Below are 17,049 nucleotides of genomic sequence, written 5' to 3'. Positions count from 1 at the left end.
TGGCAGCTTACCCTGGATCCCTTCTCGCCAGGTAGGCCCAACGGCCCAGGTTCTCCTCGATCTCCCTGCAATGGAAAGCAGCAGATTAACCAGCGGCTCACCCAAGTACCTGCACACGAACAAATCTCTCCATCTCTCCCTCAATCTATCGGGCAGCAATTATGCAATTTAGCAATTAAATATCTGCACTTCCATCTTCTCAAAGTTAACTCCACACCATTTCTGGAGAGGGGCCCGGGTCTGGCCCACTTAGGGGTGCCAACTTCCTCACTCCCAAATACGGGACAAGGTGACGTCACCGCCCCGCGCCCCACATGACCTCACCCAGCCAGCGGCCATGTGCTCCCGCTCCACCAATGGCGGCCGCCCGGGCCGGGAGGCAGGTTGCTACGCAACCTCTGTTCGGCGGTGTCCGGGCCTCTGGACCTAGACTGTCCAGAGCTAAACTGTCGGAAACCTAAACTATTGGGACCTACAGCGTCGGGGCCTACAGTATCCAGGCCTCCGGTGTCTGGGCCTACAGCGCCGTCCAGGCCTAATACGGGACAAGGGCGGTCCCGTACGGGACAAACCAATTTAGCCCAAAATACGGGATGTCCCGGCTAATGCGGGACAGTTGGCAACCCTAGACCTACTGGGCCCTCAAGGTCAGCTGCAGAGGGTGCCTCGGGGTACAAGGGTGAACGGGCGAGGAAAGGAGAGGGTCGATTCACACATCCAAGGAAGGCAACGGCTGCAGGCCCTGCAGCAGCCTGCGGCTCACCTGGGGCAGGCCTTGCAGCAGCCTGGGGCTCGCCTGGGGCAGGCCTTGCAGCAGCCTGGGGCTCGCCTGGGGCAGGCCTTGCAGCAGCCTGGGGCTCGCCTGGGGCAGGCCCTACAGCAGCCTGGGGCTCGCCTGGGGCAGGCCTTGCAGCAGCCTGGGGCTCACCTGGGGCAGGCCCTACAGCAGCCTGGGGCTCGCCTGGGGCAGGCCTTGCAGCAGCCTGGGGCTCACCTGGGGCAGGCCTTGCAGCAGCCTGGGGCTCACCTGGGGCAGGCCTTGCAGCAGCCTGGGGCTCACCTGGGGCAGGCCTTGCAGCAGCCTGGGGCTTGCCTGGGGCAGGCCTTGCAGCAGCCTGGGGCTCGCCTGGGGCAGGCCTTGCAGCAGCCTGGGGCTCGCCTGGGGCAGGCCTTGCAGCAGCCTGGGGCTCGCACCACTCATAACAACTGGAGCGCAGACTGGACTCTGAACCTGGTGCCAAAACATGGAGCCTCTTGCATGCAGGCTCAGTGGACTATTTCTGTACACTTTGCGAATCGGGGATGTGCTTAGGTATGGCCGTACTCGACTGGAGTATTTCACTGTGCATTGCACATGGGACAAATTAAAACATGGTACAAAGACAACATTTGGACAGGTACATAGATGGGAAAGGTTTACAGGGATATGGACCAAATGCGGACACATGGGACCAGTTTAGATGCAGCATGTTGGTTGGCATAGATGCGCTGGGCTGAAGGGCCTGTTTCTGTGCTGTATGACTATAGGCTGTGGTGCTCCCACCACGGTGAGTTGTCTCACAGACTGGGCGATGTGAAGAATGTGAAGAATCTCGCCTGGGGCTACTTTCCATTCCCACTCACCTGTGAACAGACAGCTCTTGTTGAGTTTGGAGCTTCAAACCATGACAAATCCAGCACAGAAACAGGCCCTTCGGCCTACCATGCCCATGCTGATCTATTTTGACCCCATTTCCCCACATTATCCCTCTGTACCTCACCCATTTCACTGGCTGTCTAAATGTCTGTGAAACACAGTGATTGTGTCTGACTCCACCACCTCCTCTGGCAGCCAGTTCCACGCCATGCTGGCAGAGCAGGAGCTGAGGCAGGGACTAGAAATATAGACAATAGGTGCAGGAGGAGGCCATTCAGCCCTTCAAGCCAGCACCACTATTCAATATGTACGAAAATAACTGCAGATGCTGGGTCAAATCAAAGGTATTTATTCATTCAATATGATCACCGCTGATCATCCACAATCAGTGCCCCGTTCCTGCTTTTCCCCCATATCCTTTGATTCCGTTAGCCCTAAGAGCAATATCTAACTCTCTCTTGAATATGTCCAGTGAATTGGCCTCCACTGCCTTCTGTGGCAGAGAATTCCACAGATTCACAACTCTCAGGGTGAAAAGGTTTTTCCTCACCTCAGTCCTAAATGGTCTATTCCATATTCTTAAACTGTGACCCCTGGTTCTGGACTCCCCCAACATCGGGAACATGTTTCCTGCATCTACCCTGTCCAATCCCTTAAGAATTTTATATGTTTCTATAAGATCCCCCCTCATTCAAAATTCCAGTGTATATCAGCCCAGTTGATCCATCCTTTCATCATATGACAGTCCCGCCATCCCGGGAATTAACCTGGTGAACCTACGCCGCACTCAACAGCAAGAATGTCCTTCCTCAAATTAGGAAACCAAAACTGCACACAATACTCCAGATGTGGTCTCACCAGGGCCCTGTACAACTGCACACAGTACTCCAGATGTGGTCTCACCAGGGCCATGTACAACTGCAGTTGGACCTCCTTGCTCCTATACTCAAATCCTCTCGCAATGAAGGCCAACATGCCATTAGCTTTCTTCACTGCCTGTTGTACCTGCATGCTTACTATCAGTGACTAATGTACTGGGACACCCAGGTCTCGTTGCACCTCCCCTTCTCCTAATCTGACACCATTGGGATAATAATCTGCCTTCTTGTTCTTGCCACCAAAGTGGACAACCTCACATTTATCTGCATCTGCCACGCATCTGCCCACTCACCCAACCTATCCAAGTCATCCTGCAGCCTCCTAGCATCCTCATCGCAGCTCACACTGCCACCCAGCCTTGTGTCGTCTGCAAACTTGGAGATGTTACATTTAATTCCTTCGTCTAAATCGTCAATATATATTGTAAATAACTGGGGTTGCGGCAATCCACTAGTCACTGCCTGCCATTCTGAAAAGGACCTGTTAATTCCTACTCTTTGCTTCCTGTCTGCCAACCAGTTCTCTATCCACGTTAACACCCTACCCCCAATACCATGTGCTCTAATTTTGCCCACTAATCTCTTGTGTGGGATCTTGTCAAAGGCTTTTGAAAGTCCAGATACATCACATCTACTGGCTCTCCCTTATCCACTCTACTTGTTACATCCTCAAACAATTCCAGCAGATTAGTCAAGCATGATTTCCCCTTCATAAATCCATGCTGACTCAGACTTGCTTACATTCACAACACTTGTTGGACTTGTACATGGATAGGAAAGTTTTGGGGGGATATGGACTAAACATGGGCAAATGTGGCTCGCTTAGATGGGGCATCTTGGTCAGCATGGATGAAGGGCCGAAGGGTCTGTTTCTGTGCTATGTGATTGAAACACACCACCCTCACATAGTCATGTGTTGATTTACAAATGGTTAGGAAATAGGGTTGCCAACTGTCCCGTATAGAAACATAGAAACATGGAAACATAGAAAATAGGTGCAGGAGGAGGCCATTGCAGCAGCAAGACTCTGCAACCCTTCTGGAGTTTGAAGAAGGGTCCTGACCCGAAACGTCACCTATCCATGTTCTCCACAGATGCTGCCTGACCCGCTGAGTTACACCAGCACTGTGTGAAACGTCACCTATCCATGTTCTCCAGTGATGCTGCCTGACCCGCTGAGTTACTCCAGCACTCTGTGCCTTTTTGTTTGTAAGCCAGCATCTGCAGTTCCTTGTAACATGTTGCATAGACGGAGAACTATCTGAAGAATTGAGTGAGTGAAAGTTGAAGAGCTTTACCTTTTCTCCGGGAATGCCAGGGCCCCCCCTGGGTCCAGGCAGCCCTGCGGGACTCTGTGAACAGACAGACATGTCATCTGGAGCTGTGCAGACAAGTGAGAATCACGGCATCTCCAGGCAGCAAGCTGACAGCTGCACATCGCTCAGTTACAGCCATCACACCCAGCTCTACCTTCATAAGGTGCACAATTAGGCCATTCAGCCCATCGAGCTGTTCTATCAGCTGATCGCTCTCTCCCTCTCAACCCCATTCTCCTGCCTTCTCCCCAGAACCCCTGACACCCTTACTAATCAACAATCTATCCATCTCCTTCCTAAAAGAACTTCCTTTAATTCTGAGGCTGTGGCCTCTGGTCCTAGACTCTCCCATTGGTCTTCATCCCACTCGGGCTGCCTTTTATTGAGGGTGTGGGTCACCTGCTTTCCACCAGCTGGAGCTACCCCCAGGCATCAACGTGCGCATGGAAGGTCGCAGGGAAGATGTACAAGGATGTTGCCAGGACTCGAGGGCAGGGAGCTACAGGGAGAGGTTGGGCAGGCTGGGACTTTACTTGGAGCGCAGGAGACTGAGCGGTGATCTTATAGAGGTGTATAAAATCAGTGCAGGGAAATCAAGAACTAGAGAGCAAAGGTTTAAGGTGAGAGGGGAACATTTAAAAGGAACTGATGGCTACGTTTTTCACACAGAGGATAGTTTGGTTCAGGTTTTCTATTGTCACCTATACCGAAGTACAGAGAAAACCTTTTTGCATGCTTGGCAAACAGATCAGATAATACTGTACATAAATGCCATCTACTCAAATTGTACAATAGGTAGAGCTAGGGTTGCCAACTGTCCCGTATTAGCTGGAACATGCCGTATATTGGGCTAAATTGATTTGTCCCGTACGGGACTGCCCTTGTCCCGTATTAGGCCCGGGGAGGCGCTGCAGGCCCCAACGCTGTAGGCCCAGACAGTGTAGGTCTGGACAGTGTAGGCCCAGACAATGTAGGCCCGGACACTGTAGGCCCGGACAGTGTAGGCCCGGACAGTGTAGGCCCGGCCACTGTAGGTCTGGACAGTGTAGGTCTGGACAATGTAGGCCCAGACAATGTAGGCCCGGACACTGTAGGCTCGGACAGTGTAGGCCCGGCCACTGTAGGTCTGGACAGTGTAGGTCTGGACAGTGTAGGCCCAGACAATGTAGGCCCGGACACTGTAGGCCCGGACAGTGTAGGCCCAGACAGTGTAGGCCCGGACAGTGTAGGCCCGGCCACTGTAGGTCCAGACAGTGTAGGTCCAGAGGCCCGGACACCGCCTAATGGAGGTTGCGTAGCAACCCGCCTCCCGGTCCGGGCGGCCGCTATTGGTGGAGCGGGAGCACTTGGCCGCTGGCTGGGTGAGGTCACGTGGGGCGCGGGGCGGTGACGTTACCTCTTGTCCCTTATTTGGGATTGAGAAAATTGTCAACCCTAGGTAGAGCAAAGGGGAAGATACAGAGTGCAGAATATAGTTCTCAGCATTGTAGCGCATCAGTTCCACAGACAAAGTCCAATGGTTGGCTTATTGAACAAGGCACCAGAACACACTGAGACAGATATATGGATAGGAAAGATTTAGAGGGATATGGGCAAAATGTGGGCAGTTGGCACTAGTGTAGATGGGGCAACTTGGTTAGCATGCAGAATTGGGCCGAAGGGCCTGTTTCCACGCTGCATGTCTCTATGATTCCATGAGATAAGGGCTTGTCTTGTCATCATGCTGCCCACAGATATTGTGGGGTCTATTCTGTACTGTACTGTTCGATGTTGGAAAGATACAGAGTGCAGAATATAGTTCTCAGCATTGTAGCGCACCAGGTCCAGAAATAAAGTCCAATGTCCACAATGGGGCAGAGGTGAATGTGTCGGTAGCCAAGCCCATGGCAGGGCCGCTGGAGAGACCATCCTGTCTGATGCTGTCACTCCCATAGGTTCGTTCCCTCCAACAAGGGACCCACTTTGGGAAATATTCCTCAGGGGCAGAGTAAATCCACACGCTCCCCCTCAATACCTCGTCCTTGATTTGCATTTACTAAAGCTTTTAACAAAGCCTGTTCCGAGCACTGTGCCTGGCGCTGACTGATGTTAGAGAGACACGCCTCTGCCGTGTTTAATCAGCAAAGCGTGTTTGTGCGTGTTCTCCCCATGCACCTGTATGTCACACGCAAACGACCCCTGCCCTCTGGCTTCAGAACACACCCCGCCACTCACTGGGGAGTCTGTCCGTGTCGATTTAACCCCGTGACTCCCTGAACAAGCAAATCAGTGATGAATATACAGAGGGAGTCTACACCCTCCACCCCATCCACCCCCCACACCCTCTCCACTCCACACCCTCTCCACCCCACATCCCCAACCCCCCACCCCACACTCCACACCCTCTCCACCCCACACCCTCTCCACCCCACACCCTCTCCACCCCACACCCTCTCCACCCCACACTCCACACCCTCTCCACCCCACACCCTCTCCACCCCACACTCCACACCCTCTCCACCCCCCACACCCTCTCCACCCCACATCCCCAACCCCCCACCCCACACTCCGCACCCTCTCCACCCCACACCCTCTCCACCCCACACCCTCTCCACCCCACATCCCCAACCCCCCACCCCACCCCATCCCCCCCATCCCCCACCTGCTCCCAGTTACTGCAGCACGTACTTCAGTCAACAATGTTCAACGCTCAAATTTAAATCAAAATATAACCGTACGCCTCAGAGCAGAAGCAGCAAGGCTGAGTTTGGAGAAGCTCCACACCTACCAGCTCTCCCATCTTCCCAATGTTGCCCACGTCTCCCTGCTCGCCCTGTGGGGCAGAACGATCACGTAACCATCCCAGCAAACACCAGAATACCTCTTTCTAGTATCAGTTACTGACCTACGTGCAGACTTCTCCAAAGGCAGGTGGCATGACGGGCAGATGTGGAGATGTGGCCACCAGTGGGAGAGTTGGCAACCCTGACCCATCCCAGCCCGACCCATCCCAGCCCGACCCATCCCAGCCCGACCCATCCCAGCCCGATCCATCCCAGCCCGACCCATCCCAGCCCGACCCATCCCAGCCCGACCCATCCCAGCCCGACCCATCCCAGCCCGACCCATCCCGGCCTGCGGGCGGTGAGGGGGAGATGTGGAGATGTGGCCACCAGTGGGAGAGTTGGAGAATCCTGACCCATCCCGCCCTGACCCATCCCAGCCCGACCCATCCCGGCCCGACCCATCCCAGCCCGACCCATCCCAGCCTGACCCATCCCAGCCCGATCCATCCCGGCCCGACCCATCCCGGCCCGACCCATCCCGGCCCGACCCATCCCAGCCCGACCCATCCCGGCCCGACCCATCCCAGCCCGACCCATCCCGGCCTGCGGGCGGTGAAGGGGGGATGGGGAGATGTGGCCTCCAGTGGGAGAGTCGGCAACGAGGGAGTTACAGGATTAGGGGGCGGACATTTAAAACTGAGGTGTGTAGGAACCTCTTCTCCCAGAGGGAGGTGAATCTGTGGGATTCTACAGCCCAGTGGGTGTAGAGGCCGGATCACTGGGGGTTTAAAGAGGAGGGAGAGAAATGTGTGAAAGATGGGAGGATGGAGGGTGATGGGGAACTGGCACAGAAAAGGAGATGAGGCCCGGGGCAGATCAGCCGTGATCACGGATGGGGGTGGGGTGGGATAGGCTGGAGGGGACGAGTGGCCTGGGGGAGATCACCTGTGATCACGGATGGGGGTGGGGTGGGCTGGAGGGGACGAGTGGCCTGGGGGAGATCACCTGTAATCACAGATGGGGGTGGGGCGGGCTGGAGGGGCCGAGTGGCCTGGTTCCTGCTATTCCGTTAGGTTCTTGAAACCGACTGTTACCTTAATGCCTTCAACTCCTTCCTCTCCGGGGTAGCCTTTCCGACCAGGCCTGCCCTAAAACATAGAGATCGTGCTTAGTGGAGCAATGAAACCTCCTCAGTGTCGTACAGTCATAGAGTGATACAGCTCGGAAACAGGCCCTTCGGCCCAACTTGCCCACGCCGGCCAACATGCCTCAGCTACACTTGTCCCACCTGCCTGCATTTGGCCCATATCCCTCCAAAGCTGTCCAATCCATGTACCTGTTAGTTTCTGAAACATTGGGATAGTCCCAGCCTCAATGACCTCCTCTGGCAGCTCGTTCCATACACCCACCACCCTTTGTGTGAAAATGTTACCTCTCAGGTTCCTATTAAATCTTTTCCCCTTCACCTTAAACCTATGACCACGTATAACAATGCAAGATTCACTGAACAGAGATAGTGGAGCCTAAACATACGAATAAATCCTAAAACCAATTGGGCCAATCTGATGCCAAAATATCCAATGATTTTCTCCATGTCCTGGACCCAGCCATTGATGAGTCATAGCTTGTACTCCAAGATGGCGCCCAACCCAGACGACTATTTCTGTCATGGCCGCAGAAGCTGATCTACAAACACATATTACAATCGCTCCACACACTTAAATCTACTCCTACAGCAACATTTCTTACTTTACCTATGACTGGCTTTACATTGCACCAAACGTTATTCCCTTGTCATCTATATATTACCGAAAATCTCATCTAGTATATATATATATATGTATGTTCCTGAAATACAGCCAAATCGGTACACGGTAGCGCAATAATTTTAGGGACACCTTACTCACCATTCGCCTGTGGTGTGCAGTATCAAGATTCATTCAAATTGTTGCGCTATCGTTTTGACTGTATTTCGGACACATACCCCATAAAATAAACATCGCCATTTTGATCTAATACGTCAGTGTTCAATGTTGCCATTAAATGCGTGCTTCGTTGAACAATGACGCCTGAGGCAAATGCTCACATTTTCTTCAAGTTAAAGTTTGTCCACTCAATAATATTAAAATTGGGTCTTTTTTTCATCAACCGGGAACCCACTGTAAACAGCTCGATTGTAATCATGCATTGTCTTTCCGCTGACTGGTTAGCACACAGCAAAAGCTTTTCACGTGACACTAAACGAAACTGAATTGAACTAGAGTTGCAGGGATACAGCATGGAATCAAGCCCTCTGAGCTTGCCCACACCGACCAACATGCCCCATCTACACTAGTCCCACCTGTCCACACCGACCAACATGCCCCATCTACACTAGTCCCACCTGCCCACACCGACCAACATGCCCCATCTACACTAGTCCCACCAGCCCACACCGACCAACATGCCCCATCTACACTAGTCCCACCCGCCCACACCGACCAACGTGCCCCATCTACACTAGTCCCACCTGCCCACACCGACCAACATGCCCCATCTACACTAGTCCCACCTGCCCACACCGACCAACATGCCCCATCTACACTAGTCCCACCTGCCCACACCGACCAACATGCCCCATCTACACTAGTCCCACCTGCCGACACCGACCAACATGCCCCATCTACACTAGTCCCACCTGCCCACACCGACCAACATGCCCCATCTACACTAGTCCCACCTGCCCACACCGACCAACATGCCCCATCTACACTAGTCCCACCTGCCCACACCGACCAACATGCCCCATCTACACTTGTCCCACCTGCCCACACCGACCAACATGCCCCATCTACACTAGTCCCACCTGCCCACGCCAACCAACATGCCCCATCTACACTAGTCCCTCCTGCCCACACCGCCCAACATGCCCCATCTACACTAGTCCCACCTGCCCACACCGACCAACATGCCCCATCTACACTAGTCCCACCTGCCCACACCAACCAACATGCCCCATCTACACTAGTCCCACCTGCCCACACCGACCAACATGCCCCATCTACACTAGTCCCACCCGCCCACACCGACCAACATGCCCCATCTACACTAGTCCCGCCTGCCTGCGTTTAGCCCACATAAATCTGTCCTATCCACAAAACTGTTCAAATATCTCTTATATGTTGACCTGACACGTATTTGAAAGGACAAAGAAATCGAAACCAAGACTGTCTGATATTACAGAAAAGCAAAATAATTGCTGATGTGAGTAATCTGCAATAATCACAATCACAATCATACTTTATTAGCTAAGTATATTTTGCAACAAACGAGGAATTTAAATAAGAAAAACAGAAAAAGGTGGTAAAACTCAACAGGTCAGGCAGCGTCCGGGGGGAGAGGAACGGTTCACAATCCAGGTTCTCTTTCTCCCTGCACAGATGCTGCCTGGCCCGCTGAGCTGTTTCAGATGGGGGGACATCAGGAGGGGGGGGGATGGTGGGGTTTAACACTTACAAGTGGCCCAGGGTTCCCTGCTGGCCCCACTGTTCCTTCAGCTCCCTGTGGTACAAACACACATGGGTTACACAGTGTTCACTTGCTATAAGTGAGTTGGGTATCTCGACTAGGCATGCCCAGGTCATAGGTCGCACTGCTTTCAAAACTATGAACTAGGTGTATTTATGGGTCATTTGTACAAAACCACGATGATTTTGTTGGTTTTATTGTTTTATGCTTCGGTGAGTGAGTGAGTGAGTGAGTGAGTGAGTGAGTGAGTGAGTGAGTGAGTGAGTGAGTGAGTGAGTGAGTGAGTGAGTGAGTGAGTGAGTGAGTGAGTGAGTGTGTGTGTGAGTGAGTGAGTGAGTGAGTGAGTGAGTGAGTGAGTGAGTGAGTGAGTGAGTGAGTGAGTGAGTGAGTGAGTGAGTGAGTGAGTGACGATGAGTAACAATACACCGAGTTAATAGTTTTGAAAGCAGTATTTTCTTACCTTGAAGAAGCAAAATTGGAGAATACAGAGGAATCGCAGGTCTGTGTACACAGCAGCTCAGCCAGTGAGAATACAGAGGAATCGCAGGTCTGTGTACACAGCAGCTCAGCCAGTGAGAATACAGAGGAATCGCAGGTCTGTGTACACAGCAGCTCAGCCAGTGAGAATACAGAGGAATCGCAGGTCTGTGTACACACAGCAGCTCAGCCAGTGAGAATACAGAGGAATCGCAGGTCTGTGTACACACAGCAGCTCAGCCAGTGCGAATGTTTAGCACAAGTGACCTATGACCAGGGCATGCGCAGTCGAGATACTGAACGCGCTTACTCACAAGCACCTAGCAGTGAGCGGCACAGTGGTGCAGCGGGTAGAGCTGCTGCCTCACAGTTCCATGGGCCCCGATTCAATGCCGACCTCTGGTGCTGTTTGCACGTTCATTCTGGGACCGCATGGGTTTCCTCCGGGTGATCCCGTTTCCTCCCACACTCCAAAGACGTGCGGGGTGGGTGGGTGGGTTAGTGTGTGGTGGCTGTAAATGGCCCCCAGTATGTGGGTGTGGGGTGGAATGTGGGGGAGTTGATGGGGGTGTGGGGCGGGTGAGACGGGATCAGTGTGGATGGATGGTTGATGGTGGGCATGGGTCAATGAGTGGAAGGGCCTGTTTCTGTGCTGTATTTGCCTCCGTGAGCGGTAAATGTTGCCACGTGAACTATGATCAACCAGTTGATCGGCGTTCCAACCCTGAGCCAAACACAGAGTGCTGGAGTAACTCAGCGGGTCAGGCAGCATCTGTGGAGAACATGGATAGGTGACGTTTCACAGAGTGCTGGAGTAACTCAGCGGGTCAGGCAGCATCTGTGGAGAACATGGATAGGTGACGTTTCACAGAGTGCTGGAGTAACTCAGCGGGTCAGGCAGCATCTCTGGAGAGAATAGACAGGCGACATTTTGGGTTGGGACCCTTCCTCAGATGGATGGAGTAGGGGGAGAAAGCTCGACAAGAGAAATGGGGGCTGGGCAAAGCCTGGCAAGTGATGGGTGGATACAGGTGGGGGGGGTGAGTGGCAGATGGGTGGAGTGAGTGACAAAGGCTGGGGGTGACAAGGAGACAAAAGGGGGTCAGATACGGAGAGATGAGGAGGAGTGGAATGTAACGCCGGGGGGAGGGTGGGGGAGGAAGGGACGGAGAGGGGAAGAGGGGGGGGATTAAAGGGGAATGTGAGATGAGGGGATGGGAGATGTGTGTTGGGAGGAGGGAGAGGGGTGGATTGGGAATAGTGGGCAGACCATGCTTCAGATACTGATTCTCATTCGCAGAGGTGAACACAGCCGCCTGCTGCTGCCACTGTCACCCACCTCATGGCCCTTTGATCCAGGTGGTCCCAGTGGTCCTCTCTCTGCAGCATCACCCTAAACAGCCAGACAAGAGTAACACCATAACATCAAACTCACGTACAACTGGTAGAGCAAAATACAGAGTGCAGTGGAGCAGTGGGCAGGTCGCCAGTCAGCTTGGTGAAATGGTGGCAAACATGGCAGCACCAGCATTGTATGCAAAGTAATGTTCACTGTGGAATGTTTCATTACAGATCTGGCAATAAATATCCATTGAACCATTGAAGAGCAGATAGTTCAACTAGAGGAGGATCCAGGATGGAACCCGGGTCTCTGGTGCCATGAGGCAGCAGCTCTACCCGCTGCTGTCTCACTAGGGCGCCAACTGTCCCGTATTTTGGAATAATTTGGTTTGTTCCTTACGGGACCGCACTTGTCCCGTATTAGGCCCAGGGGGCCCGGACAGTGTAGGCCCGGACAGTGTAGGCCCGGACGCTGTAGGTCCGGAGGCTGTAGGCCCGGAGGCTGTAGGCCCGGACAGTGTAGGCCCGGACAGTGTAGGCCCGGACAGTGTAGGCCCGGACAGTGTAGATCCGGACAGTGTAGGCCCGGACAGTGTAGGCCCGTACGCTGGAGGCCCGGACAGTGTAGGTCCGGACAGTGTAGGCCCGGACAGTGTAGGCCTGGACAGTGTAGGTCCGGACAGTGTAGGCCCGGACAGTGTAGGCCTGGACAGTGTAGGTCCGGACAGTGTAGGTCCGGACAGTGTAGGTCCGGACAGTGTAGGCCCGGACAGTGTAGGTCCGGACAGTGTAGGCCCGGACAGTGTAGGTCCGGACAGTGTAGGTCCGGACAGTAGGTCCGGTAGTAGGAAAAAAACTCCAGATGCTGGTTAAAATCTGTGCCTACCTTCCGGACAGTGTAGGCCCAGACAGTCTAGGTCCGGAGGCCCGGACGCCGCCTAGCGGAAGTTGCGTAGCAACCCGCCTCCCGGCCCGGGCAGCCACAATTGGTGGAGTGGGAGCACGTGGCCGCTGGCTGGGTGAGGTCACATGGGGCGCGGGAGGGTGACATCTCCTTGTCCCGTATTTGGAAGTGAGAAAGTTGGCAACCCTAAACCCGGATCTCTGGCGCTGTGAGGCAGCAGTTCTACCCGCTGCGTCGCAGTGCTGTGTCACGTGTTCTGAGGTACAGTGAAAAGATTAGCGTGCGCTCCAGTCAGATCACATAGCAAGCCACACACACACACACACCCCACACACACACACACACCCCACACACACACACACACCTCACACACACACACACACCTCACACACACACACACCACACACACACCCACACACACACCCCACACACCCACACACACCACACACACCCACACACCCCACACACACACACCCCACACACACACACACACCCCACACACACACACACACACCCACCCCACACACACCCACCCCACACACACACACACCCCACACACACACACACACACACACCCCATACACACACACACACCCCACACACACACACCTCACACACACACACACCCCACACACACACACCCCCCACACACACACCCCACACACACCCCACACACACACACACACACACACCCCATACACACACACACACCCCACACACACACACCTCACACACACACACACCCCACACACACACACACCCCACACACACCCACCCCACACACACACACCTCACACACACACACACACACACCCCACACACACACACACCCCACACACACCCACCCCACACACACACCCCACACACACACACACACACACACACACACACACACACACCCCACACACACACACACCCCACACCCCCCCCCCCCACACACACACACACCCCACACACACACACCCACCCCCCACACACACACCCCACACACACACACCCCACACACACCCACCCCACACACACACACCCCACACACACCCACCCCACACACACACCCCACACACACACCCCACACACACCCACCCCACACACACACACCCCACACACACACACACACACACCCCACACACACACACACACACCTCACACACACACCCCACACACACCCACACACACCCACACACACCCCACACACACCCCACACACACACAACACTAGAACAACAGGAAGTGCTACCTTTGAACCTTCACCTCCATTGGAGCCCGGCAGCCCGATATCTCCTGGGAAACCCTGGAAAACAGGAAGAGTATGGAAGATCAACAACGTCCCAAGAACATCAACCCCTTCAACCTGTATTCAAACCTCTCCATGGTGTGCTGAGGTCGAGAACACTCCCAATTAGGGGTGCCAACTACCTCACTCCCAAATAAGGGACAAGGTGACGTCACCGCACCGTGCCCCATGTGATCTCACCCAGCCAGCGGCCACGTGCTCCCGCTCCACCAACGGCAGCCACCCGGGCCGGGAGGCGGGTTGCTACGCAAACTCCATTAGGCAGCGGCGCCCAGGCCTCCGGGCCTACAGTGTCCGGGCCTACGGTGTCCGGGCCTACAGTGTCCGGGCCTACAGTGTCCGGGCCTACAGTGTCCGGGCCTACAGTGTCCGGGCCTACAGTGTCCGGGCCTACAGTGTCAGGGCCTACAGTGTCCGGGCCTACAGTGTCCAGGCCTACAGTGTCCGGGCCTACAGATCCCCCCGGGACAAATACGGGACTAGGGCGGTCCCGTATGCGACAAACCAATTTAGCCCAATATACGGGATGTCCCGGCTAATACGGGACAGTTGGCAACCCTACCCTTCTCCTGTACTCAAACCTCTCCATGGTGTGCTGAGGTCTCGAACACTCCCAGTCCACATCACCACGTCCTTCACCTGCCCTGATGAGCTCTATGCCCCAAATACAGGCTTTGGACCATCCCATTGGCCCATCATGGTTCAGTTTAGTTTATTGTCACGTGTACCGAGGTACAGTGAAAAGCTTTTGTTGCTTGCTAACCAGACAGCGGAAAGACAATCCATGGTTACAATTGGGCCGTCCATGGTGTACAGATACATGACAAAGGGAAGGATAAAGCCCAATTAAAGATAGTCAGAGGGTCTTCAGTAAGGCAGTTGAGACCCTTCTTCAGACTGAGAGAATGTTTCCATCTACCCTGACTTTCAATCTGAAGAAGTGTCTCGTACTGAAACGTTACCCGTTCCTGCTCTCCAAAGATGCTGCCTGACCCGCTGAGTTACTCCAGCACCTTGTGAAACGTCACCTATCTATGTTCTCCACAGATGCTGCCTGACCCGCTGAGTTACTCCAGCACTCTGTGAAACGTCACCTATCTATGTTCTCCACAGATGCTGCCTGACCCGCTGAGTTACTCCAGCACTCTGTGAAACGTCACCTATCTATGTTCTCCACAGATGCTGCCTGTCCTGCTGAGTTACTCCAGCACTCTGTGAAACGTCACCTATCCATGTTCTCCACAGATGCTGCCTGACCCGCTGAGTTACTCTAGCACTCTGTGAAACGTCACCTATCCATGTTCTCCACAGATGCTGCCTGACCCGCTGAGTTACTCCAGCACTCTGTGTCCATCTCCGACATCTGTCCGACTGAAATGTATTAAAGATTTTTGGAAAATCCTGTGCCAAACCTTAGAAGATCTGGAAGCATCTGAGAGCGATCTGGAAATATTTACATTCCAACTGTTCAGTATTTAAGAAAGGGGTCTCTGTCACACTGAACATCAATGTGCATTGAATGCGCAAAACTAATAATCCCACCGTTCTATTCACAAACGTTTCTTTCAGCTTAAAACAGCGTGGAAAAGGCAATGCTTAATGAGCCCCAGATGAATCCTTGTCTAACAGAACCATGGTTAGAGGGCTTGCTATCTCGTTAGCTAATCTTTGACAGAGTCTCCAACTCATAATCGTCTCTTATATATTCTTGTGGTTTTTCTACACATATTGTTTCCAATTGATGCACAGATATCCCCTGTAACAGATATCGCCACCATTCCCATCAACAGTTTTGGTCACCCTGCTGTACAAAGGAGGAAGGGTCTCGACCCGAAACATCACCCATTCCTTCTCTCCTGAGATGCTGCCTGACCCGCTGAGTTACTCCAGCATTTTGTGAATAAATACCTTCTGCTGTGTGAAGGATGTCGTTAAGCTGGATAGGGTGCCAAGAAGATTTACAAGGGTGTTGCCAGGTCTCGAGTGGCTGAACTACAGGGAGAGGTTGAGCAGGCTGGGACTTTATTCCCTGGAGTGCAGGAGGATGAGGGGTGATCTTATAAAGGTATATAAAACCATGAGGGGAATAGACAGGGTGAAAGCACAGAGTCTTTTCGCCAGGGTAGGGGAACCAAGAACCAGAGGGCATTGGTTTAAGGTGGGAGGGAAAAGATTTAATCAGGACCTGAGGGGCAACTTTTTCACACAGAGGGTGGTGGGTGTGTGGAACGAGCTGCCAGAGAAGGTAGTTGTGGCAGGTACAATAACATTTAAAACACATTTGGACAGGTAGTTTTGTTCAGTACAGTATAGTTTAGTTTTAGGTACAGATTTTTTGCAGCGTGCTATTCTGTCAGTGAAAGACTACATGATTACAAACAAGCTATTCAAAGTGTACAGATACAGGACAAAGGGAATAACGTTTTATATAAGTTAAAGTCCAATAAAGTCCAATTACAGATAGACACAAAATGCTGGAGTAACTCAGCGGGACAGGCAACATCTCTGGAGAGAAGGAATGGGCGACGTTTCGGATCAGGACCCTTCTTCAGACTGCCCGTGATAGAAAGTCTGAGGTAGATGGTACTTCAGGACTGCTCTCTAGTGGGTGATAGGATGGTTCATTTGCCTGATTGCAGCTGGCAAGAAACTGTCCCTGATTGTGCAGGCATGCATTTTCACACGTCTGTCCGTGAACATGGATAGGACTGGTTTAGAGGGAAATGGCAAAATGTGGGCAGGAGGGACTAGTGTAGATGGAGCATGTTGGTCGGCATGGGCTGAAGGGACTTTCTGTGCTGCAAAGCTCTATGTTCCCTGTTTGCTGATCCCTAATGAACTGCTGCTGAGGGAAAGAGGCACGGTAAACCCTGGAGCTCCTGATCAATGCTAGAACAAGTTGTCCTCACTTGTTCCTGCAGGAGTACTCGCG

The 17,049-nt window shown here is 53.3% G+C and overlaps 1 protein-coding gene across 1 annotated transcript in view; it reads right to left on the bottom strand.

The window, feature by feature from the left end:
- col24a1 (collagen type XXIV alpha 1) overlaps positions 1 to 17,049 on the bottom strand; it is a 171,288-nt gene that overhangs the window by 66,676 nt on the left and 87,563 nt on the right. Inside the window, exons 20-26 of the mRNA XM_078408107.1 lie at positions 14,061 to 14,114; positions 11,919 to 11,972; positions 10,091 to 10,135; positions 7,690 to 7,743; positions 6,598 to 6,642; positions 3,813 to 3,866; positions 12 to 65 (exon numbers count right to left, since the gene is read on the bottom strand). Coding sequence (XP_078264233.1) covers positions 12 to 65; positions 3,813 to 3,866; positions 6,598 to 6,642; positions 7,690 to 7,743; positions 10,091 to 10,135; positions 11,919 to 11,972; positions 14,061 to 14,114 — 360 coding nt within the window. The remainder of the gene's footprint in view (positions 1 to 11; positions 66 to 3,812; positions 3,867 to 6,597; positions 6,643 to 7,689; positions 7,744 to 10,090; positions 10,136 to 11,918; positions 11,973 to 14,060; positions 14,115 to 17,049) is intronic.

The sequence above is a fragment of the Rhinoraja longicauda genome, chromosome 11, assembly GCF_053455715.1.
Source record: "Rhinoraja longicauda isolate Sanriku21f chromosome 11, sRhiLon1.1, whole genome shotgun sequence".
NCBI lineage: Eukaryota > Metazoa > Chordata > Chondrichthyes > Rajiformes > Arhynchobatidae > Rhinoraja > Rhinoraja longicauda.
This window is presented reverse-complemented; position numbering and strand designations above follow the sequence as displayed.